The sequence below is a fragment of the Corvus kubaryi genome, unplaced genomic scaffold (genome assembly GCF_017639235.1).
Source record: "Corvus kubaryi isolate FWS band 111438036 unplaced genomic scaffold, C.kubaryi_AGA036_p1.0 37394, whole genome shotgun sequence".
Classification (NCBI taxonomy): domain Eukaryota; kingdom Metazoa; phylum Chordata; class Aves; order Passeriformes; family Corvidae; genus Corvus; species Corvus kubaryi.
In genome coordinates, this window is record NW_024581133.1 from 10,570,777 (window position 1) to 10,597,102 (window position 26,326).

Below are 26,326 nucleotides of genomic sequence, written 5' to 3' on the forward strand. Positions count from 1 at the left end.
GCTCCGGCTGGTGGCTGCCAAGAGCTGCTAACAGCATTCACATGGAAACACTCCGGAGAGGGAACATCGCTGTGCCAAGGAAATGCCTGATGTTCCTGATGGTATCCATCTCCCAAACCACAAGGGACAGGAAACATGGCAGATGCTTTTGCGGAACACCCGACATGCATCAAACACACATCACTGCTGCTTTCCACAGCGCAACGAGGGCAGAGATTTAATTACACACAAGCTCTCCTAAATCAGGGAGAGAGACAGTTGAAAATAGGGTGGAAGAAAACCCAACATTTAATTCAATTTATTTAGCAGCATCTTTATTGCAACAAAGGTTTTGTAATAAAACGCAGCAAAACTAATGTCTCCACTTTACATGATTAAAAGCCATGGAGCTCGGGAGGGGGGAGGGAGGGAGCCCAATAAACCCACTGGAGTGAGACATGCAATTTTGTTAACGCAAACAGCAGGCACTTCATGTTCTCGAATTAAACACCTGAACTTCTACTCCGCAGAAGAGCCAAGTAAAAACTGCAGCAAGAGCTCTCTCCCCCTTCTGAAGGGGCACACACAAAGTCTCTGCAGGGTTCTGACACTCAAGTGAATAGGCAGCCCAAGGCAGGGGACTCCTGGCCGATGTTTCACTGACTTAGACTCTGTTATTGCCTCGGCAGGGGTTGGGTGTCATGGCAGCAGAGGAACAGCCGGACACACGGACACACACGGTAGGAACACAACCCACTTCTCCTGGCAGGGAATATGGGTTGGAACTCGGAGTATGAGAATTCTCCATAATTTCCTACCCAGGTTCAGATGCAGGTGCTCCAGGGTTAAAGCATTACTATATCATCCCACTCGGAAATTTTTTCCATAGCCTATTTCCAAATGCCACCAGTAAGTAGGGAATGCATTTTCCATTCTAATATAATGAGGTTAGTTATTTTCAAAGCTTTGCTTGGTGCTTTGAGCTCATTTTTCCATTGAGTTTGTAAAAATTAAGCATTTCTGGGTAGATACTAATTTTACTGTGTTCTGAGTAAAAAGAGATCACTGAGAACAAAGGGAGGTGCGGGTGAAACCCAACAGCTTTGCACATCCCACACTCACGAGGCATCACTGGAAGCTGCATTAAAATGGGGTGAAAGAATGGGCTTTCACCAGGAACAAGCACAACCAATCCCAACCACCTCGAAAGAGAGGAAACTGCTGGCACCAACACACAACTTCAGTATCTCAGCACTCAGATCCCCATATTTCATATATATTCTTAAACACACGAAAACATTCATCTCAAAGACACCTGTGCAACTAAATATCCACCACACAAGGAAGGCTCAGTCCCGCTCCTGTTCAGAGCAGGGCTCCTGCTGGGCACAACACCCCTAGAAGGCAGAGGGGCCTCCACAGGAACATACCAACCTCTGGTTTGGGAGCCACAGCAAAGGCTCCTCCTCATACCTTTTTGCTCCACAACCTCCCCTGCCCCCCCCAGGATCTCACTAGTTCTGTTTAAAACTCACATTAACCAAGAGATTTTTAACATGCAGGAAGTGATGAAGTACAATCCCAAATATCAAACAGGCTGGAAACCTCCTCAAGTGACATTCCCATCTCCAGGACTGTAATGTACAGCCTTGTCCTGGCCCTTGGCCAGACCAACACTTCACCATACAGGGTGCAGGAATACCGCTACACCCAAAAAATAACGATGCAAAGTCCCTCAGCACTAACACCTTCCTACCTCTGCAGTCTCGATCACAACGGGGTTTTTCCTTTCTTCACTGGGAAATTAGCTGGAATCAGACTTCATCTAAGGCATCTCTTTTGCAAGAACTACAAAACTCTGGTGATAAATCCTTCCAGCACTTCCACAGGATAAGAGAGCACGGGGTCTTAAAGTGCTTAACTACAGTAAAAAGAAAAGAAAATGGTAGGAAAGAAAGAATCCATAATTTATGTTGCAAAACAGAGCAGTTACAGTATGTTGTACTTTAATAGCTTTTTGATGTATATATTTAAAACAGTAGAAGGATGCATTATTAAGAATTATATGTCAACACTTATAATCACATCCTGCCTCAAATCCAAACCCAGCCTGGCTTACTCACGTAATGTTTAGTTCTTCAATTCCCAAAAAATGCAGTGTTTGATGAAGGCCATTTTTGCTCTGTTTTTTAAACAAAACGATCAATTTTGTCTTAAAAATCATATACATTTACATTCAAGGGTAATCACCTCTAGAAAAAGAACAAAAAAAAACCCAAAAAAGCAAGTTAATTTAATATTGAACAAAATATAAACAACCTTGGAGAAGGTGAATACTATCCATGGGTAATTTTATACATATATGTATATATGAACAGATATAGATATATGTATATATAATACAGCATAAACACGTTGGGAACACAATGAAATTCCAGAGGAACAGCTTATTTTTGTCTCTCCCCACTGTTGTGTTGCACATGTGCTGCTCTCTCGGTGCCGACTGTAACACAGTCCCCAGGGATGCTGCCTTTGCTTCAGCCACAATTAACCGCTAAGAGAAGACATTCCTGGAGCTGGGCTCCTTCCGTGCCACGCCCTTCCCAAAATCAACCCGTTATTGACCTGCTAATGGTCTTTTAACTGATCCACTTGTAATCACTGCGATCTGAAAACCAACAAACAGCCCGAACCAAGGCTCCCCACTGCGGAGGAAACACTCCCTGCACGCCGGTTGGCTTTGGCTCCTTTGTGTATCCCAAAAACCAGATCCTGTTTTCACACACGGCTTTTACAACCGTGTAACTGCCCCAGCTCCCCTCCCTTTAGTGCACATGCCCAGCAGTTTAACTGAAAAACGATGCGGTTTGATCAGATACAGCCAGAGTCTGTTAAATCCCAGAGTTCTGGGATCAAGCTGAACAGTACAAAATCAAGAAATGTACAAGGTTACAACATGTGGAGTTCTAAGAGCGTAAACACTGAGAGTGATTCCAGATTTTCTGCAGATGAAAAGAAAATCATGCTCTGCTTCCCTCTAGCACCAAAACAGAAAGAAAAGGAAGTTCTTGGGTTTCTAAGAAAACCGTTAAAACTTATCAGAGTGTCAGAGGCAAGTCCCAAGGGGAGAATTTTCTGGATTAAAGAGAATAATTTTCGATGGATTTCTATCCTAAATTACCTGTTGCCAGTTAAAAGTGCCTTCACACACTTATGCTTTTCAGCCAAGCCTGCTGCTTAGTTAAAACCAACCTCAGTAGCAAAAACACAACTGGGACTGCAATTCCTTGAGGGTTACCTGAAGCTGTACAGAAAAGGGTTCTCAAAGACAGCATCATCAGCATCAGCATCATCAACATGCACAGTAGTGCTAGAAAGGATCCAGGAATAGGGGACTGGACAGGACACAAGCCTGGGAAATAGCCCCTCATACATGAGGAAATTCAACAGAACAGTTCATATTGCCTCGCATATAAGGTCTCCCCACACATCCTCTGCAGACCTTGGAATTAGAGTATTGAACTTCTAAATTGTAACAGGATGCATATGCCCGTATCATGCTGATGTGAGGGTAAGGAAGGAGTATTGCAAACCCAGCTCCAGAGTGAACATCAGGGAAAAATCTCAACAGGATGCACTTTGAAGCTTGTTTGAAAATTTACAGTTTCAGCTTTTTAACTTAAGTTAGTTTGCACCTCAGAATAAAAGATTGTTAAGCCCATATCACAGTAAAGTATCAATTCACTTCTCCACTGAAATCAAGTACAATCAGGATAGGTTCTCAAGCTGCTGGAAGAAAAGACAATGATTTATCCTAGGGGAGAAGGAATCAAAGAACCTGGCATCAACTGATCTGAATCCAAACTTTAAATATATTAAGAGGCAGCTTAAAAGTCTTTCTTCTTAAAAAACAATTAACATCTAGATGAGGGATGTGTCCAACTTGTGACCAGCTTCTAAGGAGTGAGACACATCCCTTTCATGAAGCATAAAAGCTATATGATAGCATTTAAAATTAATAAAAGTTGTAACCATTCAGGTAAACTCTTGCTGTGTAGTGAGTAAATCACCCAGTATTATGTAATAAGATACCAAGGAACACACTGTAAAAATACATCAATTATGCCATAATGCTTTTAAAAAGTGAAGATCTGGTGCTGTAGAAGTACGTTATTTTCAGTTTCAGCTCGTCCCCCAAGAGAACACCCATGGTACTGTATTATACCACAGACATTGGATTTTATTTACAGCTTAAAGTTATTAGATCACTGTACTTAAATTTCCTGTATGGCACCAAATTTACTTTTAAAAAAGTGTCTGTGAGGGTGTGTACGGGTGTGTACATGTGGCAGGCACCAGAAAGCAATGTTCCATCCTATTTTCTCTAGTTTCCTACACCTCCCTGTCCGGAGAGCAGCTGTGGAGCAGAGTTCTGAGGTCAGTCACATGGCCTTCATGGCAGCAATGCGAGAGCCCAGGTTCTCCTGCAGGTAATACAGCAGGTGCAGTTCATAGTGCTCTCCTGACTCAGGGACTCTGATGCTGTGTCTCTCCTGAGGGTAGATCTGAAATGTAAAATAAAGTCGTGAATATCCAGAGGAGCTGCAGGCGCCAACATTTAAACCAGTCCCAGAGCCACATTCCAAACGTCCATGGAATGTCCCTGCATTAACTCTGCACCTGAACTAACACTCCTCATCCTCCATTGCCTGAACCCAGGAGAACCCACTGTGATCCAGCTGTGCTGGAGGGGATCAGCCTGGCTGAGCAGAGGCAGCTCCTGGCCAGAGCACATTCCCAGTTCTGCAGTGTGGTGTGGGATCCCTGGGCTCCACCTGCACTGAGCCAGCAGGGTTTAATTAAATGAAGAACCCTGTTCCATGCTATATGAATGCTGCTGCACTGCCTTCCAGCTGCAGATCTCCTCAGAAACAGCCTTAACTGCTTATTTGCCCAATTTTTCTTTTTGTTAATTCATTTAAATAATATTAAAATATTAACATTTAAAAAATTATTGGCTCAAATGCTACAATTTTATCCTAGAATTCCAAGCTGTCCAGCACAACCATGGTACAAGTTCCAGTTCTGGACTCCTCCAAGACAGACACATCACCTTTACGCCCTGGTTCTGGCCTTACCTGTAGGTCATAGGGTTTCCCAGCTCTCACCAAAAAGCTGAGCAAAATACTGGTGTGTGCAAAGTGAACATTCTCATCCAGGAATCCATGTAGCAGCAGCAAACGGTTTGGTCTGGGAAATGCAAGAGAAAAAAGTTCTAGACAGAATCCCACTCATTTCACAGTCCACACACATCCCTACAAAAACACTCCTCAGAAAAAAATATTTGCATTGAAGGCAGTGATTTCAGTTGTAAACTGCTCTGGATAGACACATTTCTCAAACCTGTTCCTTGCTCCTCTGAAAGTTCTTCCTGCACACGCATATTACAGTCAGACCTTTTATTTGAATATCTTAGTTATTCTCATCAATGCTTCCTAGCTTGGACAATACAAGGCCTTAAACCTTGCTGATTGTCAGCTCTTTGGCAAGAAAGCCCATGGCCCCAGCTTGCTCTGCTGTGTTGAGAGAGCCTCAGAACATACAAAAACATCCCAATCAACTAATTTTTGTTTAGCTTAATGTGGCTCTAAAGTGCTAATCAAATTGAAGATATGTTTGTAATTTCTTAGACATAAAAGATAGTCTTTAATTACAGCTACTATAAAAGGGCTTACATGAAATGGTCTGTAATTATGCAAATGTTCATTTGAGTATTAAGTTTATTAGTGTTGGGTATTGGGGTTTTTTAAATTATTATTTAATGCTAGCATTTGTGATTCCAGAAATACCAAGAACAGGGAGATAAAAACGTGTCTATGGGGCTTGAACTTTCCTGGTAGGAAAAACAGAAGACAAGAGCCAGAAGCAAACTTACTCAGAAGGAAACTTCTCAGCCTGCATGGCCACGGATCCCAGGTAGTAGCCCTGCTCGTTGTGCTCTGGGTGGCCCATGTAGCGCTCCGTGTATCCCGTGTCATAGAAAATCCACAGCGTGACGGGGGCTCCAGCTATGGCCACCTGCCAGTGCCACAGAGAGGGGAGTGACAACACTGCCCCCTGACCTGGCCACGTCCCTCCCTCCCACAGCTTCATCCCACTGTAACTGTGGAACAAGCAAAGCAATCCTTGCTGTCCCTGCCCCAGCTCACACACAGCACAGCTCAGCTATGACCCACAGGCACTGGAAACCAGGAACAGCCTACAGGCAAATTGGAAGCAACTTTAAACATACCACTTGCAAGGGCTGCTGACTGAAGTGCATTCTGTGGGGTTCTGTGGGTTTGGGTACATTTGCATGCCTAACAGAAACAGCTCCCTAGGACTCAGCAAACTACCCTGCATAGCTACCACCAGCTTGCAGAGGCTTGTGGAAAAAAAGACCCATAAGAAAAAAAAACAACCACAAAAACACCCAAAACCCCTTTGCAAGGCAGGTGTTTGTAAAGGTAAAAATACAACAATTTTAAAGGATTGAGACAAATAATTATTAAACCTCCCAGTAATATTAAGGTTGGACTTCAAGAAAGCAAGAGTAGTCACAAAGAACAAAACACATCTCAAGGGCAATAGCCAGCTCTTCCCACATCTCTACCCAAAGAAAGTCTGGCTGTTTATTACAGTGGTCTAAAGTCAGGCAGGCACAAGAACCTCTTTCCAGTACCTCTTCCCATCCCCAGACTGTCCTTCTGGCTGCTTTAGAACATGCTCCTATGCAGCAGCATGGGCAATTTGATCTGGGAATAGATCAGTCTGCAAAGGGAACTACTCTCTCAGGGCCAAAAAGAGGGAGAATGAGAAGGAGGTGTTGTTTTTCACCAGGATTGTTTCCCTTACCTGGTTCACAACACAAAGAGCTCAGCTGGCACAAAGTGGGCAGCAGCTGACATTACCTAAGGTACCTTCAGCACAGGTGACCCGAGATAGGTAGAGCTACACCAGCACAGTTGCTATTGCAAGCTCAATAGTCCAACAGTTGCTAGAAAAGCAACTTCTCTCTGAAGTCAGCCAAACAGAAGAGTCTTGAAGAAAACAGCCACTGCACTGTGTCCTAACTTGTCTAGAGCAAGCTCTGAGGTCTTTGTGCTGTGATCACCCATGGAAGTCACACTATTAAAGGAAAAATTCTGTCTGTACCACTAGAGTAAGTACTCAATGCATGAACATACCCTGAAGATATCTGACCTCTGTGTTAAAGCCATTAGGGAGAGATAGCCTCCATAGGACCAGCCATGAATGCCAACACGATCCAAGTCGATGAAGTCGTACTGCGATGCCAAATACTGCAGCCCTTCCACCTGGTCATCTATTTCTATCTGTCCCTGGGAGGGCAGAGACAAAGGTAAGTTCTGTTAGTTACAGGCCAGTGTTACGTTTTCAGGATTGCCCAAGGTAACAACCTTCAGAGCTTTGGTGCTCAAGAGTGATCCTTGCTCAAGAGTGATCCATGCTCAGAATGCAACTGTCCTGCTTCATGTGAGCTGCAAACTGTATCTTTGAGGAGTCACAGCCTCATTATGAACTACCCTGTGTCAGGCTGGAGCTGGGTTACAGCCTGAAACCATGGCATTTTATCTTTCCTACATCAAGCATCTTTCCTCCCTCAACTCTCACCTATACACACTTCCTGTCCCCAAATCCCAGAAATGTCACACAGGCAGTGCTGGGCACCTGTGCCAAAATAGTGCTTCAGCGCTGCTAACACTGGGACTCAAACCCATCTCTGGCTGAGAACAGAGCCAGACTCAGAGCCCACTTACCATTTTGTATTTAAAGGCTCCTTCAAACTTCAACCCTCGGTGGCAGGAGCCCCTATTGTCAATGACAACGACAACATAGCCTAAAGAGGCCAAAGTGTTCAGTCGGAAATACTTGATTCCTTTAAACCGGTTGTTCACCAGCTGTACCTGGAATACAAGAGCAGCACAGAATCCAGAGGTCACCTCTTAATCCAATTTCAGATTTTATTTATATTTATCTTTAAATGCTTTACACAATTTTATAATGCGAAGTTTTCAAGATCCCTACTCCCTGCTGTAAGATTCCCTCTCCCTACTATGCAATAAATTCTTCCCCCAGTACAACAAGCCATTCTGTGTCATGGACATGAAAAGCTGAGGTCCAGTGAGGCAACTGGAGAGGAGAAGGAGACAGAACTGGGAACAAGGACTACCTGATTCCCTTTTCTCTCAGTTCCAACTCTGCTACTCCATATCTGTCCTCAGACAAGTGGCAGTGCCTGGATCCATGACCTGGAGATCATGAACCCTTACAGCACCTTTGGCCAAGCACATACTCACCGAACAGGCAAAATGCCACCTGCTGCCCTCAGCACAGAGCAGGAACTGTTCCTGCAGGAGAGCCGTGGAGTGATCCCTGCCAGCCCACCCCACTGCTCACCAGCTCACCTGAGGGCCTCCATAGATGAAGAGCACTGTGGGGTACTTCTTCCCAGGCTCCAGGTTGTGGGGTTTGTACATCATTCCATACAGCGTGAACCCCGTGGAGCTCTCAAAGGAGAACACTTCAGGGGGAATGTAATCGGGAAGAGGACCTGCCATGGGAGGAGAGCCTGGTTTAAACAGGAATGGATGAGTAACACAGCTCTGCTTGACCACTGCCCTGTCACCAGTCTCACTGCAATCCCAGTGGAGGTCTCCCACGCTTTCCAGTGGATGTGGCTGGATCCAGGCAGAGACCGTAAATGGCCCAGCCCTAGGTGAGCTTTCTGAGCCCTATCACAACAGTTCTCCTGTGAACAACAGTAAATCTCCCCTGACAGAGCCATTACAGATGTCCCATCGCTTCCTAATCCCACTTAGGACTCGCTACATTAACACATAGAAAGCACAGGACATGGAGTATGCCTCAGGTAAGGAGAAATCAAAGGGAACAGAAATCCAGCGGAAGATTATAGCCCAAGAGCTGTCTCACAAAGACATGAGTAGGCAGCAGCACACACTATTTAAGAAGTGCACCTCCCTCCCCATGAACACACTCTTTAGCAAGCACATCATACAGAGCAAGTGAGAGCACTTAAATCCCTCCCTGAGCTAAAACTGGCAGGAGAAACTTGGTAATTTCCACTTTAAATTCCTTCATGGTCTGTTTATATCCATTTGTTGCTGAGCTGAAAATGTCCCTCCTGTACTTCACAGAACTTCTCACAAAAGCCTGAGTTTCAGAAACAAGACTGGTCAGTCAAAACAGCAAATCTTGAGCAAGCATACACTGGGATATCTTTCATCCATTGATCTTACTTGTCCTTTTCCTGTTCCTCCTCCATGCCATTACCTGCTGAATCTAAAATGGTAGCCCAGAATTCCTTAGTCCTATGAGCTGCATCATTTTCCGATCCTGTCAGCCTGTACAGTGACACACAGTGGGGGTTCTTCTGATTACTGTACTTGCTGATGAACATGTCACAGTCCTGGGGAGAAAAAGAACATGCCTTGAACTCCTCAGTGCAGAGGCACAAGCAAGTGATCATTTCTTTTTGCATTTAGATCTTTCAGAAGATGCTTATGGACCAAATTAAACCAGAAATCTGAGCACTTTTGCTTCTGAAACACTACAGTCCTTAACACTCCGAACCCAAAGATACACCTGCAAATCCAAGAGTGGCATGAGGAGCTGGTCACACACCCTCTTCTGGGTCATGAATTCCCAGCTGGATTCCTGGAACTGCACCCAATGCTGCCCAGGCTCATCTCATCTGGTGATTGGTTTCTAGTCCACTGCAGGCAGAGAGTCAGGCTCACAGAGTTTCAAACAATTCATCCCAGCTCCTTTTGCCTGAAGTGAGTTGGAGAGCAATGGAACCAGGACGTCAAGTCTGATTTCCAGGGTAGTTTTACACACTGACTGTACAACATACAGGAGGGCACAACACAGCCTAAAACCTGCTTTTGTTATATATAAATACTGCCCTGTCTGCTGAGTGACAGGATAAGCCTGGGCTAAGGCAGAGCAGCCCAGCCAGCCCTGGCAGGCACAGGTACCTGGCTGACACAGCAGGCGTGTGAGTAACCGCGTTCTGTCAGGCGCTTCACTTCCCCGGGGTTCTCGTAGTTAACAACATACAAGTGATGCTCCAGAGGTGAGTCTTTTGTGCCTTGAAAGTACACCAGTTTTTTGGTTTCATCCACATAGATCTGTCAGGAACAAAACAAACAGCATATCCCTCAATATCCAGTTCTACCACCTCAAAGTCTCCCCCACATCCCTCCCGCCCCACTTCCATATGGCTAAGTTGGAGCCCAGCAATCTGCAAGGTATAAACCAAACAACTGTTCTTACTGTCCACAACTCTGTCAGTTTAATTCAAATGATCGAAGAATTCATACAGCTCAGAGCTACAAGAGCAGCAGTTTGGGGACCATTCCTTCCCTCCTTGTGCAAGCTCACAAGTTACACAGAACAGAAATACTGTGTATTTTGGCTAAAACCATACTGGATTAATAGGTTTATGCTGATCCCTCCAAGGGACCATCTCCCTGTGTGTGTGCCAGGATATCCATGACGCAAGAGCAAGACTTACATTGGATCCATGTCTGCCAAGCACTTCCCATTCCCCACTGGTAATTGCTATCTCCTCTTTGATGAGGCACTTGAAGTCACCTGCAAATAGCCAGTGTACAGAGATTTTTATTTCTAAAAATATTTTGTCACTTGCCTGGAAATAAAGGTTTTATACTGAACAATAGGCAGGCAATGGAAATACGAGGTGTCAGAAATGGAAAATTTTGCAAGAATTTTGCTTTTATAAGATGATTTCATTTCCCTTAGAATGAGAGAGATTTAGCATGAAAAAGAAGTCAGATGCATTTAGAGAAATCTAATCAACCCCAGATATAATGCTATGTGGAAAAAAGACCTACAACAGTTGCAAGGAACTAGTAAAATTAGGTGTATTTTTTGTGCATACAGAGTTCAGTAGGTGCCTTCAACACAAGCTAAGTAAATTAAGTATCACAGCATGAAATTGTGAATTAAAGAACACATACTGTGGAAAAAACCACTCTGGGAGCTTTGCACACAGTGATTTCTTGCATCTGAGCAACAGCAAGTTCCAGCAGTGAGGAGGAAAAGCCAAATATGTCTCACAGTATCACAGGGAGCTTGTTTCCCATCTGGTTTTTGGAAACTTTTCCCTTTAGTCCATAAGGAAGGATCGGGGCTAAAACTAAGGCATGCTGAAAACAGAATAACCCCTGTACAATTTCCAGAGGAATGACTGTACACTGAAGTGCTTCCCTGGACAACAGCAGAAGTTTCCAATGAGACAATAATTCCTGCCAGCTGGAAGGACGTTTATTTCCTCACTGGTCAGCAACAAATGCCCAATTAAAGCACAAGAATTATTCCCCTTACTCGGAGCAGGGAGGCCTCCACAGGACCGTTTGTACTTGCTCTCCTTCAGAACCGAGGTGACCTTGTACAGGTGTCGGAAGCCTGTTTTGCACTCGGAGGCAAAAATGAACTCTATCTCATCTTCATGGGTTTGAGGGAAGACATGGAAGATATCATGGATCTGAGAAGACAGAGCAGTGGATTATTGTCATCAGTAGGACTCTGGCACTGCAGTCACACAAAATACGTTCCTCTTGCTGCTTAACACAGACCACACAGTCCAGGCTAACTGGGTGCAGCATTGTCCCTTACTGGGAGAACCAGTTACACTTGGAGCCAGGGGGGTCTGCAGCCAGTGCCACATCCCCACAGCTCCAGCTTTCTGCCAGTCTAACTCTATATCCTGGTCGCCAAACTAATTAAGTTTTTCTGCACCTGCCCTTCTAGCTTAGACACAGAGGTGGGTCCACCTCTGCAGACCTCTGTCCTGTGCTGCCTGCAAGTGAAGGATTATTTAAAGAAGGATGAGCTGACATCATCTTCCGACTCATCAACATGTCAGCTCTTGCTTCAAGGGACAATCTTTGAAGGACTTGGGAGTACTTATCTTCACAGTATGAGCTGCCAGTCAAAAATCACTTCAGCCAGTAAAAATAATGGAGAAAGCGAAACTCACTGCACCATCCTGAAAGCAAACATTTACTAAGGAATGTGGTATCATAGAGAGCACTTGCTGCATAGGGACTGTTCACTGGAAGCTTCTGTGCAAAAGTTCTCTGCTGAAAGATCCAACTATGTGCCAGTGATTGATGCTCCCAGGCACACCTCCAACGGGACGTCACTGCAGAGTCATGGATCTTTATGTGCAGCAGTGTGAGGAGAGGCACAGTTTACAGCAGTGACCAGGCACACCCGTGACTGCTCTCAGCACAGGCCCTGCATTTCACCTCCCAGAACATCACACCCTTAACCTGTTTCACCAGACCAAATGTAGTTCAGGAGAGGTTCAATGCGTGTTAGCTGACTCTCAGGACTTGTTCACCCAGTGTCATCTTGATAGATCTTTGTTGCCTAGAAAATACTTCATCTGGTGGCACTGCTGGTGATAACAATTGCCAAGAAGCTGGAGAGTGCCAGTGACACTGTGGGCAAGGGGCTGCCTGGGAACACCAGAGCCCTGGGCTCTGCTCCTGGCTCTGAGCACTGCATAGACTCAGGCAAAGCAGCTCTGTTTTCACATCCCAAATCTGTTCTCTACATCCTGTTTTTCACAGCAGGAAGCCCCGAATATGCACAGAACTTGCACTATGGGATCACTGTCCTTGACAGCACAGTAACACCAATGTTGCTCGATTGCTACAAACTGTCAAGAGAAGGCTGAAATTCAAATTCTTACATTTATCCAGATGTCTGTTGTTTCTTCATAAATAATGAAAGGTGTAACAGAATCTGGTACAGCATCAATAAGTTTCTGTCTTTCCATTGCATCATCTTCTGTGGGGATGAATAATGCAGGAGGGATCAGGACTATCTGAAGCCGAGTTTGGGAGCGATCAAGCAAGATGGACCAGATGCTGTTGAGGACACAGATATTAGAGAAAATAACATGCAACCATGAGTATGACACAAGTCTAAAAATCTAAGCAGACACTCGGTAGCACTAGGCATTTTGAAGGAGTCAGGAATATTCAATTGCAGATTAAGTCACGTGCAAAATTTCACCCACATAAACAAATTTCTTCCATAACACAAGAACCTATTTTGCTTCATTTTAATATTGCATAAGCACTGCAAGTTCAAAAGTTTAACTCATTCTGTTCTCCCTGATTTGAATTGTGCTTCAAGGGAGAAAAAGAAGAGAAAAATCAGAGGGAATAATGAAGCAGAAAAATTTCAATTGAAATTTCAGGATGCTTGTGAAAATACCACTTTTAGATCTACACCTGGCAGAGAGTAACACTGGCACCTAAAGGGACCAGCAGCAGCCCCTGCCATATTCTGATGGCTTTACATGTAGCTCCAACAATAATCCTGCAAAAAACAGGATAAAGTAGCAAATGTGTCCCTGGATTTCTTCCACATTTGGATGGGAAAGAAATTTAAAAGGTGAAAGCCATCTTTAGATTCAAAAACTGGAGGAGTGCAATTCTGGAAAACCATGGAATCATTTGGGTTGGAAAAGACCCTTAAGATCATCGAGTCCAACCATTCCTCCAGCACTGCCAAGCCCACCACTAACCATGTCCCCAAGTGCCACATCTACACAGCTTTAAAGTCCCTCCAGGGATGGTGATTCCACCACCGCCCTGGGCAGCCTGTGCCAGGGCTGGACAACCCTTTCAGTGAAATACCCTTTCGGAGAAGCTTCTGGTGAGTTAGAAACACTGTACTACATCATCTACAGGGTTAAAATGACATGCAAATGTAAGTAGCACTTACAGCAGGTTTTCTGATCAGTAAGTCTGGTCAGCAAGGATGGTCCAGTGGTTAGGGCGCTAGCCTAGGGCCTGGGGGACCTGGGCTCATTTCTCTCCTCAGCCACAGACTTCCTGCGTGACCATGGCAAGGCACTTAACCTCTCTGGGCTTCAGTTCCCCATCTGTAAAATGGGGATAATAGCACTGCACTCTCTCTCACAGGGATGCTGAGAGGACACACACATCAAAGGCTGCGAGTGCCCAAACCCAAAGCAGTAGGGCCAGGGAGCAGAGAAAGACACAAGGAGGGCTCTGGTTTGGCTTTTGGAAAAATGGTCCCCTTTGCACAAACAAGTTGGTAGCAATGTAAAAGTGAAAGCAGGCTTAAGCTGGAAGAAGACAGAGACCACTACAATCTGCTTCTGACTGTATGACCCCGAACCCTCTGAGCAGAGACAGGATTAACATACGCACTATTTTCCTTCTGGCGTCCACCCAGCTCTAGCAATGTACTCTACTCCTTCAAAGAGGATCTCGAAGGGCTGAACTAGCTCTTTATCCACAATATCTGCAATCTGTTGACAAAGCAGCAATTCAGTGACACTGAGATGAACCCCCACAACCAGTTTTTCATGCACGATGAGAGCCTGGACACAGAAGACTTTTTCTGTGCAGCTCATGCAATTTAGATTGTTCAGCCTTTGCAACACAGGGGACTGAACCCCATCTGCAGCCAGACCCCAGCACAGCAGGAGAGCTGCACACTGCCAGTACAGCCAGGGCTGGGACCAGAGAAATCTGGACGCTGCTCACAAACCCATCATCCATCTCGCACAACTCATTTGAACTCTCAGTTCCCCCCCGTAAAGGGGAGGTAATTTGTACCGAGCTCTTTTGTAGGATTTTCATGGATAGGTGCTGAACATCCTGCATGACACCCAGTTACCAATGTGGTTCTAATTCATGATATGCAGTGCTGCAGTCTGCTGCTGCTGGGACTGGGAACAAGTCCCAGTGGTACCCAAAGTGTCCTGAAGGCTTTCCCTGCCTTTCCTGGCTGACACCAGCATCACTATCCCAGCAGGTGACTGCTGATGGCTGAAGCCTGCCTTTCCTGGCTGACACCAGCATCACTATCCCAGCAGGTGACTGCTGATGGCTGAAGTAGCTCAAGAGTTGGGAGAATTCCAATAATTTATGGCTGTAATGAATCTGTTTGATAAGATTAATTTCCCATCTGTCCAAAAATCTTGGACTGGGCTGTGGAAATTTCTCCATCTGTTTAAAAATCCCAGGGCAAAAGCAAAATTCATCTCTTTCCATATGTTCATACTTTAGTAAGGTGATATACTGTATTTGCAATACAGTTTTCCCAATATCTGCAGCCAATCAAGAGATCAGTCACATAAGAAGGTGTAACCATCCACACCTACAACACTCTGCTCTGCAGCTGAGTTCACACACCAGTGGTAGCGAAGGAAAGCACAGCCTTGAGAAATACTGCTGCACACTGAGTATCTGCACAGGAATGAGCCAAGGGCACTGCCTCCAGAGAGGCCAGGAAGCCATTGCAACCAGGAAAGTTTCTTTGTACAGAACTGGAAAATGAATTTTACAAAAAAAAAAAAAATCATAGCAATTATACGTATTTGGCAAACAAACAGAACATAGACTTACTCTGCCTTCTGCATTGATTGTCACTTCAGAGATCTTGAAAGTGACCTTTGGATTTGCTGTACCTATAAAAACAGATGTTAGCAGTCAAGCACCAATTGTTTGCTGTGCATTACTGTGGTGTTATTCATACAGGACTGGAAAAGGCAAACAGCAGAATGCTCTTTGATCAAATAGCCTCCCTGCATGTGTGAGAGACACCACAGAACCAAGAAACTGCAAACGTGAGGAGATTTAGAGGATGTAATCCTGCAAACAGACCAAGAACCACACTACTGTAACAGTCAGTCTTCTCTCCCACAATCAGTGGATGCATTTACAGGGTGAAAGTAAATGCTCAGGAGTGAATGGAATAGCAAAGCAAGCTTTGGTTCACTGTTTGGCTTTATTCCAAGGTGGTACATAGAAACTGATCCAGTGCTAAAGAGCATCAGTGAAAATCAAACACCTAAAAACCTACTGCCATCACTACTGCCATTATGATAATAAAGCTACATATTGTTTAAGGGATTTGAGCATTCGTTAGCTTGTTTCCTTTGCACTGAATAGAGCCACGGCAAAACACTCTCAGAAATCCGAGTGTTCACAAGCACCAAAAAACCACGAGGTGTCACCTCTTTCTTCCCAACCTCACATTGAGCCCTTGTCTCTCCTAGATACAAGCAGTAAATCAGGAAAAGCAGAAATCTTTTCCAGTGAACTGGGGAATCTACAAGATCTGAATGAATTCTGCAGCTTGAGAATGTCAGCCAAACAGAAGGTATTTCTCCAAAAAATGAAGATTTCAGGAGTGAGGAAAGAGAGCAAACCACTGTTACCGGAGCAATGTGTTCCACTGTGACAGCAGGGACATCTCAGAAGGGTAGAACTGTTCAAACTTGCCCCACACCTGAGAGTGAATCAGCCCTCAGCAGGTCTGCTTAAATCCCACTTCCCTGCTTCCAGTGGCACTCCAAGCCTGCCCTCAGCCCTTCACTGCTGAAGCCTCCAGATCATCCACTGTCTTCAAATGTGACCACAGGTAGTTTTCCTGGCAGGCCGCAGCAGGACAGGTTTGCTGTTCAAAGTCCAAGAGCAATCCTGGAGATCAGAGTCCTCCAGAACTTGAACTGCCAGGGCAGTGCCAGCAGCTAAACAGAAACCCTCCTAAAACCCCAAAAGGCTGTAATTCTGGAGCTGTTCCCTCAGAAACACAGGATTGTAATGAGAATCAACTCGCCAGCAACTCAGGTCTGCCAGGATCCCAGAGAGTGGCTCAAACAGTGACAGTGAGAGAAGGTTTCTGCCAACTCCTGACCCCAGAGCCCCCAGTAACCACACGGCTGCAGTATCAGCACAGTCACCAGTGACTCATCCAGCCTCCAGAGCAGCTTCCCCAAACACATTTGCACCACCTGGACACCAATTCAAAGACGACTCAACACCTCTCTGCTCTAAGCTTGGAGAGTCACTGCTGCCAGGCACATGGAATAAAATAGGTGTCTTCCAGAAACATGGATGTAAAGTTTCAGGATCTCACCAGTTTTGGGGTACCGGAAGGAATCTGTTCTTCTTGTCTCCAGCATGGGTGATGTGACATGGATAATTTCTACCTCTGACTCATCATTTTCTTCATAAAGAATTTGAAGAACTTTACCCCCATCCAGTGCTGTAAATGAATTAACATTACCAAATTACAGAACAGAATTATCAGTTATTGCAGGCATCAGTATTCTCTCAGGAGCACAAGCAGATTGGAAGGATGAAGAAAAATCCAACAAAGCCTGTGATTCATGTTTCATTAAAATAAAACACTGAGACTCTTACAACTCCCACCACTGTTGTGAGAAGGGAAGTCTCTCCCCCCAGTGCTCACTAGGCCCCTGTAACCGGTCCCTGCTGCAGACAGCTCCAAAGGACGCCATTCCCAATTTGCATAAAGTAGGAGGAAGAGAGAGCTCTGCACTGGACAGGGCTTGTCAGACACGCTGGATCCCCACACTTACTTGGCTGTGCCTTTGGGCACCACCAGTAGCCAGTGTATCTGTCAAACTCCTCCTGCAGCACAAAAGTAGCCACGCCAGCAGATTTTGGATCCTCCTCAACATTGGCCAGCTCTAAAAAAAGACACCAAAGAATTAGTTTGTGATGTGCTGCATAACCAAACCAGTTCTGCATTATCCCAAACACAGCCCAAGTTCACCCCCAGGGAACCATTACATGATAATAAATCTGACTTCTCAGCAGATTTGTTTTCTGCTTCCAGCCTTCTGTGTTCATATATTAGGGAGGATTTAATCCTCTCTGACACGGCAGCTTCTTTTAGGAAAGGAAAGCCATTCTCTCTTCTTACTTGTACCTAATCAGGCTCTCAATTAGTCAAAGAAAGAAAATGTTCTCTCTACCTGAGTCCAGTGAATTGGAACCACAACTTTTAAGAAAATCAAAACCCCAAACCTTTCTGAACAACAGAAACTGAAAACATGAACATTCAGAAAAATGAAAGCATCAATATTTCATTCACTGTACGAACCAAAAGTAACAGACTTACATAACATCTCAACATGATGACATATCCATAGGGCTTCAATATTTTTCCTGTTACCCTGGAGGTAACTTAGCAGCGCTCCATAAATAATTATCATCTGAGAAGGAGTCATTGCTACAGTTTATTTTTACTGTACTTACATAATATTTTAATATTTAGCATTTAAATAGTCTAAAGCATTATTATAAAGTGTCAAAAATTTCAATTGACTAAAATTCAGATGATATAGTTTAAATACAAAATGCAATTGATTTTTAAAGTGTTTTATCCACAATTTCCCATTTTCTTTCTTCCAGGATAAATGCCTAAGAGTTGGAGAGGGTAAGCAGTGAGAACCTAAGTTATTGAGTATAAGGGGACAGCAGAAGCCCCAGTGCTATTCAGAAACTGCCTAAATTGTTTCTAAAAGTCTCTGCAACCTGATTTCACTGGAAGAAACTTTCCTCTAGCTCTATTCCACCCACAGCTCCTCCACACAAAAAAGGCTGTTCCATAGAAAAGCACTGTGCTGTGTTTCAGAAGAGCCCTTCCATATGTATCCAACAAACAATGCATCCTGCCAGATTGCACAGTGCAGGGAAAAGAATCATCCCATATCTGCACTATAGGATGCACACGGAATGTGACAAACAAGGTGGAATAAACAGTGGCCATTACCCTCATTTCAGGAGAACCTTTAGTGCCATTGCTTAATGCAGTCTAGCAAGAACAAGTGCAGAGGAGGTACAGGAATTTAATTCAGGATGCATTACCATTGTGCACAAACGTCAGCCTCCTTTCTTCCCTGGATTCTATATTAGATATCCAGATGTCATTGCAATGGATAAATGCCATCCAATTCGGATCAGCTGGACAAAGCTTGGGATCCATCCGGATATTTGGACAACTGGTCTCTACTAGAATGGGTCTTAAAGGCTGTTGCTGTTTGGAATTTAAAAAAAAAAAAAAGCACAGTAAGATATAACACAAGAACACATCCACCAAGTAACCTGGATTTTCAGAAGACCGCAGCAGTGTGGACACTGACTTCAAATACATGTTTAGAGAGGAATCTATTCCACACACAGAAAAATACCATGCAGATATTTTATAGGGAAAGTTGTGCCTCTACCAAGGTCGCACCAGGCCTCTTTCCCCAGAGCTGAGGATCAGCCCCAAATCAGAGGGCAGCTTGTGTAGAGAAGCCTGGCACACTCTTAAAAACAGCACCCTGAAAGGGGCTGGCAGAACATGCAACCTTGTCCTCCAAAAGCAACTCAAGATACAGTAAATTACCTCTGACAACAGGGTTAGACAAACACCAGGCATTTACTATAATAATAGTAAATTTTTTCAGCTTTGAAGGCCAGCTTCAGCACCAGCAGAGTGAAGGCTGCTTGTTCTGCAAGTTGTACAGTCAAATGGTGTAAAAATGGTGTAACACATCCAGCACTGACCACAGAACAATGACCAGGAAACTGCAGCCTGGGGATAAAAGTTGTCTCTGATGTGACGTCTGACTCTGTGGAAGAGCATGGAGCCTTTTGTTGTTTTTTATGGACACTGCTAGTCATGAAAAACCAAACAAATCTGGCGTCCTGCCTTGCTGCCACCATTTTACCATTTCTTGTAGACCTGCATCTGAGTTTCTACAATCATGGAAACACACCCCTGTGGATAACCCTGTTTCCACTGTTATCAAGGTCACTTCCTGTGCTAATGCAATAACTACTGATAATCAGCTCTCTGCTCTCACTCCAAGCCAAAGGAGGTTCTTGCCAGAGCAAAGTCCTGCAGAGAGACAGGAGATGAGTAAACTCACGGTGAATCCATGGGGGCCTCCATCTTTCACATGATAAATCCCACTCCCCGCCTGGAACAGGAAGGTGCCGCTCTCTCGGTGGTAATCATAGGAGGCAATCCCAACAGTGCCGATCCGCTTCCTCTCCCGCAGCAACTCCTCTTCCCGTGAGTACATCCCATAGTCCAGGATGGCCTGAAAACAAGCAGAGAAGCCCAATCGACACCTCTGCTCTGCATGCTTACCCTGCTTCCAGGAGCAGATGGCTGAGCAGACATCCTCCTCCTCCGGAATCCTGCTGCCGGCTGGAAGCCAGCTCCGGTTTTGCCTCTGCCATCAGCACTCGTAGGTGCAGGCCATGATCAGATCCCACACAACTGTAAACTGACAGCCACTCCACCCATTGCAAGGCCAGCATTATTCCCAATATTCCCTGGTATAAGAAAGCTCAGACTGAGGGTCTGTTATTTCTAGAATGAGCCCGAGAGGCTTTGCTCACTTTCCCAGACATGCAGTGACTGGTCTGGTGGGAGGAGAGCCCAGCCGGAGCTTTATGTCTGGCTGACAGCCTTGGTAAATAACATGGGGAAAAATACACTTCATTCCATGTGGGGTTTGTCCCACCTCCTCCAACCTGCCATGGTGCATGGGATGGGATGGTGCAGGCTTGCTATGTGCAGCAGGGAAAAGGGAATCCACATTCCAGTGAGTAGGAAAGGGATCCTCTGCTCTAGCATGAGTCATGGAGCCACTGACTGATCCTCGGGGGAATCATCACTTCCCCTGCAAGACAGCAGGGAAGTGATTGGAGACTACAGGCTCCTTCAGCAATCCCCAGGATCTCACAGCACAGAACTTGATGCAAATTAGCACTTGCAATCTCTGCCAGCAAAGGAATCATCCAGCACACAGAGGGGATGGAACTCCAAACACTGAGGAGAAAGCTGTGCTTCATTTTGGGACGGCTGCAGGGCTGGCATGTACAAGAAGAATCTTAAAATTTTTAAGACAATAAACTTCAAATTTTCAGGATGAAAACCCCAAATCCCACGTGCTTGAAGTAAGAAAAAAATCAGGACCCACCGGAAAAAGATCCAGAAGAGGCTTCCAGGAAAGCAGCAGGACAGCAGCTTTGTTTATGGTTTTGGGAATTTCAGAATAGAAGAGTGTGTTCTCCCTGTTCTCCCCAGACATTGCTATAGAGAAAGTGAGGAGAAAAAAAAAAATGTATTAGCTTTCTGTTAATAATCCAAACACTCTCAAAGGATGCCCAAGAACAATTTCCCAGGCCCTTCCTACCAGAGGAAGGACTGATGGTCTCTGCACTGCAGCCTCGCTCTGGGAATTCCCTGCTTTGCAGAAATGCAAGTCACAGAGAAGGCAGAGAACAATGACACCCAGGCTTACCCCACGCTGTCTGAAGCACTCTGTGTTTTCTTATTGCCCTTTTATTCCATAAGCTTTATAAATCAAGGAGGGCTTTTGTGCCAGTTCCCCTGTCTGGGATACACGGCCTGTGTTTCAAAAGTAACAGACCTTTAGGGAGGTTTGGACACCCCTTTCCTGCTCCTCTCCCTCAGTCATTGAAAGTCTCTCCTCAGTCAATGAAACATCATTCAGGTTTCTGAAGGCTCCTGCCCAGGCACATGGGGATCAGCCCAGAGGGAGCCAGGTGTGCTCCAGGGAAGGCCAAGCCTGGTCTATAGCTCAGGAAGCGGCACTTGGGAAACCAGAGCTCATCCCAGGGGAATCAATGTCAACACACCCATGATGTGCTTGAACTCAGCATCATCCAAGAATTATGACCCCCATCCTATGAAAAGGGGAAAAAGAGCAGCAGTTTTCTGACTATGTCACTGCACAGCACACGCACTCTGTGAATCACAAACCTGAGCTTAAGCAAGTAGCCTAAGTGGCAAGCAGTGGGGCTATTAACATGGCACTGGTTCAGCCATTGCTTCTCTCCCTAATCTAGGTTTTCATGGATTTATGTTCAGCTACCACAGCTCTTGACAAAAGCATTTCTCTACCACAAGGCCTGCTCCAAAAAGCCACTCAGAGGGTTGCTCACGGTACTGCTCATGATGCCAAATCACTTCTATCAAATGAACATTAATTAGTGAAACAATGCACAAGTGAGGCACTGAATCCAAGAACAACAAACTACATAAAGTTTTTTATTATTAAGACCAAAAATGTTAAGAAAAGTATTTACTCTCTGAGCTGCCCCTGACCTACACTGCTATTTATTCCCCAGGGTTCCTGGAAAACCTGCTCCATTGGTAGCTGAAGCACATAGGACTTCCAAAATTACAGTTAAAATCTCTGCTTTGGAAGGAAACTTTGAAGGAGAACAAGGTTCTACTCAACAGCTGTAATAAGAGAAAGGAGACGAACCTGCATAGCTTTTGGAGAGAGTATATACTTGGGGTGAGAGAAAAGGGACTGAACAGACTTCCAGCTTGGGAACATGCCCCAAAGGATACTTCCGAGTTCTTTTCCAGGCCTAATGGGTCACCTCCAATCATGCTACTCCCATGGGAAATTACATCATAAGTTTTAATGAGATATTACAATCACAATCATGACTTTTGACCAGCCAGTGTGGCCTGGAATCCCTTTTGATTTAACTACCAGGAACACCCAGCTGTCAGGAACAGTCAATCCCAAACAGCCCTGCAGTGCTACTGTCACAGCCAGCTTACCCAGATAGTAGATCCTATCGGAATGAGGTCCTTCAGGATCATTTTTCTTCACAAATGTGAAGTCATGAGGGGCTTTTGCCATCATGTATCCATGATACTTCCGTGTATCTGTGAGTAGTTTCCGAAGCTGGCTCCAGGAATGCCTCTCTACATAGAAAGGTTCCAGTTTTGGCTGCTCCTCTCTCGGGACCTGCTCCTCACGACCTGCAGTCTCAAAGATTTCCAGGCCCGGCTGTTCAGTTTCCATGGCTGCTGCCATGTTGCATGTTTCTGGAAAAAACAGAACAGCTCCAGCAAACCCTCACTGCACACTCCGAACACACCCCACAGCAAAACTGCTTTAAGAAAACCGTAATTTCATGTGGTGAATAAAACCTACAGCAGAAGCAAGAGGATTAGGAAAGATATTTCCACCCTGGAAAACAGGCTGGCACCACTCAGCCTTTCAGAATGGGACTAAAGACTTCATGAAGCCACAGATTTATTGTTGTGTTTCCCATGTCCACACATACCAGCCACTCAGTTCATGAAGTGAATAAATTCTTCCCTTTTAAGCTCCTACCTGCTTCTTTGCCCACAAGACCTGCACAAATATCACCTCACTACACTGATATCAGAACAAGGGATAATTAGGAGTGGAGGAAGAGCTGGGAGAAACAACTGCTTAGCAGAAATAACACTGGTAGCTGATCTGGAACCATCAGGCCACACAACAGGCTTAGGCACCTCATGTCCTTATTCCCATTATTCTCCCATAACTTCTTGGGTTTGTTTGTATCTCCTTTCAAACTAAGCCCAGAAGGGTCTAGCAGTGATCAACACTATTATATTGGCCCAATTACAAGTACCAGAAGGGGACACAGTGAAAAAAGCATTTCCCAAACAGATTTATCTGCAACACAAGTCTTATCTGCCCAACAGGTTGTTAATTCAGCAGATATCTCTTCCTGCAGTCAGCCGTGCTTTACAAAGTGTATCTGAGCTGAAATTATCAGCCCGGACGTCTGGCAAGAGGAAACCAAGTCCTCCCACTGTAAATCCCAGAGCTGAGGGCAGCTCCAAAAGGATCCAAGCTATAAATTCCTGTCACATAGTTCATTTCTGGAGAGCCCAAGGTGTAGGGTTGTCAAACCTCAAAGGGAGGGAGGGGGTGTCTATATAAAGCATGGAAAGACTGCACAAGTGTTGTGTACGCTGCTAGGGCAGAGCATGTTGGCCTAAGCCTGACAAACACTAATACAGCCTAAATAAAGCATTTCCCTCGAGCAAACAGGCACTAAAGGATCACTGGAGCTCAAGGCACAGGCTTGGACAGCTGGCAGAGCTCTCTGATGGACTGGCTCTCCCATGGCTCTACAGAGCAGCTGAGACATGTCCCCAGAGGAGTGAAAAAGATATGATCTGCACCTTGATACAAACCCATCTTAACACAAATAGTTTAGTTTCACCTTTGGCAACACAAACCAAGTAAACACAGATCCTTCTTCTGCCCATACTATTTACAGCACAAAAATCCAGAACAGAAGAGCCCTGTCCAACTGGAAGGAGGGTCCAAGGCATGCACCGAGCAGTGCTGTGCTCGAGACAGCGTCAGGAACTGACAATGAACCTTCAAACCTGAACCGCAAATCTCGTTTAATCTGCAGAATTCCAACAAAGAAAAAACCTCCTTTCCCCACCTACCCCCAGATGCTGCTATTTCTTAACCCGACCTACTTCTCGCAGGAAAAGGGATAAAAACCGAAAAACAGCAGCCGTTAACGAGCCAATAGCAGTGGGAACGGCCACCCGGTACGGGAATGTCAGCCCAGGGTGATACTCCCAGGGATTCCTCCACGGCCGGGGACAGATCCCGGGGGTCCCTCCACGGCCGGTCAGATTTCGGGGGTTCCTCCACGACCGGGGACAGATCCCGGGGGACCCTCCACAGCCGGGAGAGGACATCGGGGAGTCCCTCCACGGCCGGGAGCAGATCGCGGTAGGCTCTCCCCGGACAGGGGTAGATCCCAGGAGAGCCTCCACGGCCAGGGGCAGATCCCGGGGGAGCCTCCACGGCCAGGGGCAGATGCCGGGGCGCCCCCAAGGCCAGGGGCAGATCCCGGGGATCCCTCTACGGCCGGGGCGGCGGCCAGGCCTGGCCGGGGGCGGAAGGCCCGGCCGCCCCGGGTCAAGCCCCCTCCTCCCGCCCACCTCAGGAGTCCCAAGGTCCCCAGGGGTCCTCCCCGGAGCGGAGCCCCCTGCCCGACCCCCGGCGTTTTCCCGGTACTCACGGCGCTCCGCGGCGGCGCTGCTGCCGAACCGCCCCGCCGGGCCGCTGCTACAGCTTCCGCTTCCAGGAGCGGCCACGGGCACCGAGCCGTACCGGCGATAGCGCCACCTGCCGGCCGGGAGGACCGAAGGCGAGGGTGCGACATCCACCCGGGCACGAGGACCGGGACACGGGACACAGGGACCAAGGCCTTGCACAGGGACCGGGACAAACACACACACTACACCATGGACGGGAGTCAGGTCACGAAAACCCCCAGTGCACAAGGACCCTGCAGTTTCAAAAATCGCTTTTTCTTTCCTCTCCAAAAACTGCTACCACCTCCACAATGATATGCTTCCCACAGCGGAAAGAAATTCCCAGCTGTCATAATGAGTGTTAAACCCAGGGCACACCCAGGCTCCAGTGCAGTGAACCCCAAAACACCCCCAGGCTCCAGAGCTGTGTGCCCCCAACCAAATGTTTCTATACCCCTGAATTTCCTTTTGCAAAGCACAGTCCCTTTTTTCAAAGGAAAATCTTTTTTGACTCCCTAAAAACCAGAAAAAATAACTTTTCTGCAGGTGCTCCCTCCCTTCCACACGTGCAGGTGGAAGCTCCAGGTCACACTGGGACCTGAGGCTGGTTTTCCCCACACGCTTCCCCAAAGGGCCCATGAGGTTTGTGTTCTGAAATAAAGCCTCCTGGGGACCATTGCTACAGCTCACCCGACCTTCTGTGGTAGCTTCACAGCACTAGGAGCTGGCAGAGGTTGGAAATCCTCCATCCAGGGGCAGGCTGGGGCATGGACCTGGTGTCTCCACACCAGAGATTCACATGGAAGACCCTGAGGCTGGGAGAGAGAGGTCGTGCCAAGATGGGTTGGAGGGAGGATAGATTTGCTGTTGGAATGAGGATGGCCATGGGCGAGGGGCCCTTGTGTAAGCTCCTGAGGGAGTGAGGGGCGGCCTTTTTGGAAACAACACTGAAGTAAAAAATGCTATCCTTTTTTAGCCTTACTATCATAGAATCATGGAATAGTGTGGGTTGGAAAGGACCTTAAAGCTCATCCAGTTCCAACCATGGGCAGGGCCACCTAAATCAGGTTGCTCCAAGCCCCATCAAACCTGGCCTTGGACACTTCCAGGGATGAGGCAGACACAGCTCCTCTTATCAGCTTCTCCTGTCATGGCTGAGATGTGGCTGGTCTCTTCCACCAGGTAACAGGTCACAGGACAAGGGAAACGGCCTTAAGTTGTGCCAGGAAAGGTTTAGTTTGGATATTATGGAAAACTTCTTCACAGAAAGGGTTGTGGAACACTGGCACAGGCTGCCCGCGGCAGTGGTGGAGTCCCCATACTGGAGGGATTTCAAAGCCGCGTGGATGCGAGGGCATGGCTTAGTGGTGGCCTCGGCAGTGCCGAGAAATAGTTACAATGGATCCTGGAGGGCTTTCCCACCCCAGACGACGCTGTGATTCCACGACAGTCAGCGACAAGGCCGACACAGGCGCTGAGGGGGCTCGGCTATAGCCACCGCACCCACCCCCAGCGGCCCGCGCAGGCGCGGGGGCCCCGCCCAGCGAGG

The 26,326-nt window shown here is 46.2% G+C and overlaps 1 protein-coding gene across 3 annotated transcripts; it reads right to left on the minus strand.

Annotated features, from left to right (window-relative positions):
• Nucleotides 1–292: 292 nt before the first annotated feature.
• On the minus strand, nucleotides 293–24,856 carry DPP8 (dipeptidyl peptidase 8). 3 transcript variants are annotated; one of them, XM_042039310.1, is made up of 20 exons: nucleotides 24,762–24,856; nucleotides 22,492–22,761; nucleotides 20,870–20,982; nucleotides 19,808–19,981; nucleotides 18,759–18,927; nucleotides 17,465–17,575; nucleotides 16,999–17,127; nucleotides 15,483–15,544; nucleotides 14,280–14,380; nucleotides 12,785–12,962; nucleotides 11,410–11,569; nucleotides 10,577–10,656; nucleotides 10,038–10,190; nucleotides 9,331–9,466; nucleotides 8,445–8,590; nucleotides 7,797–7,943; nucleotides 7,206–7,358; nucleotides 5,915–6,057; nucleotides 5,118–5,229; nucleotides 293–4,544 (listed from the first exon to the last, which is right to left on the minus strand). In XM_042039310.1, exons 2-20 carry the CDS (start codon nucleotides 22,748–22,750, stop codon nucleotides 4,422–4,424), a joined length of 2,649 nt encoding a protein of 882 aa, XP_041895244.1. In that variant the 5' UTR covers nucleotides 22,751–22,761; nucleotides 24,762–24,856; the 3' UTR covers nucleotides 293–4,421. The 3 variants fall into 3 exon arrangements, 2 of the variants coding, with proteins under 2 accessions (XP_041895244.1, XP_041895245.1); XM_042039311.1 differs by lacking the exons at nucleotides 293–4,544; nucleotides 5,118–5,229 and having other exon boundaries at nucleotides 7,222–7,358; nucleotides 24,762–24,832; XR_006017902.1 differs by lacking the exons at nucleotides 293–4,544; nucleotides 5,118–5,229; nucleotides 5,915–6,057; ... (5 more) ...; nucleotides 10,577–10,656; nucleotides 11,410–11,569 and adding an exon at nucleotides 13,828–13,987 and having other exon boundaries at nucleotides 12,874–12,962; nucleotides 14,276–14,380; nucleotides 24,762–24,832.
• Nucleotides 24,857–26,326: the final 1,470 nt, after the last annotated feature.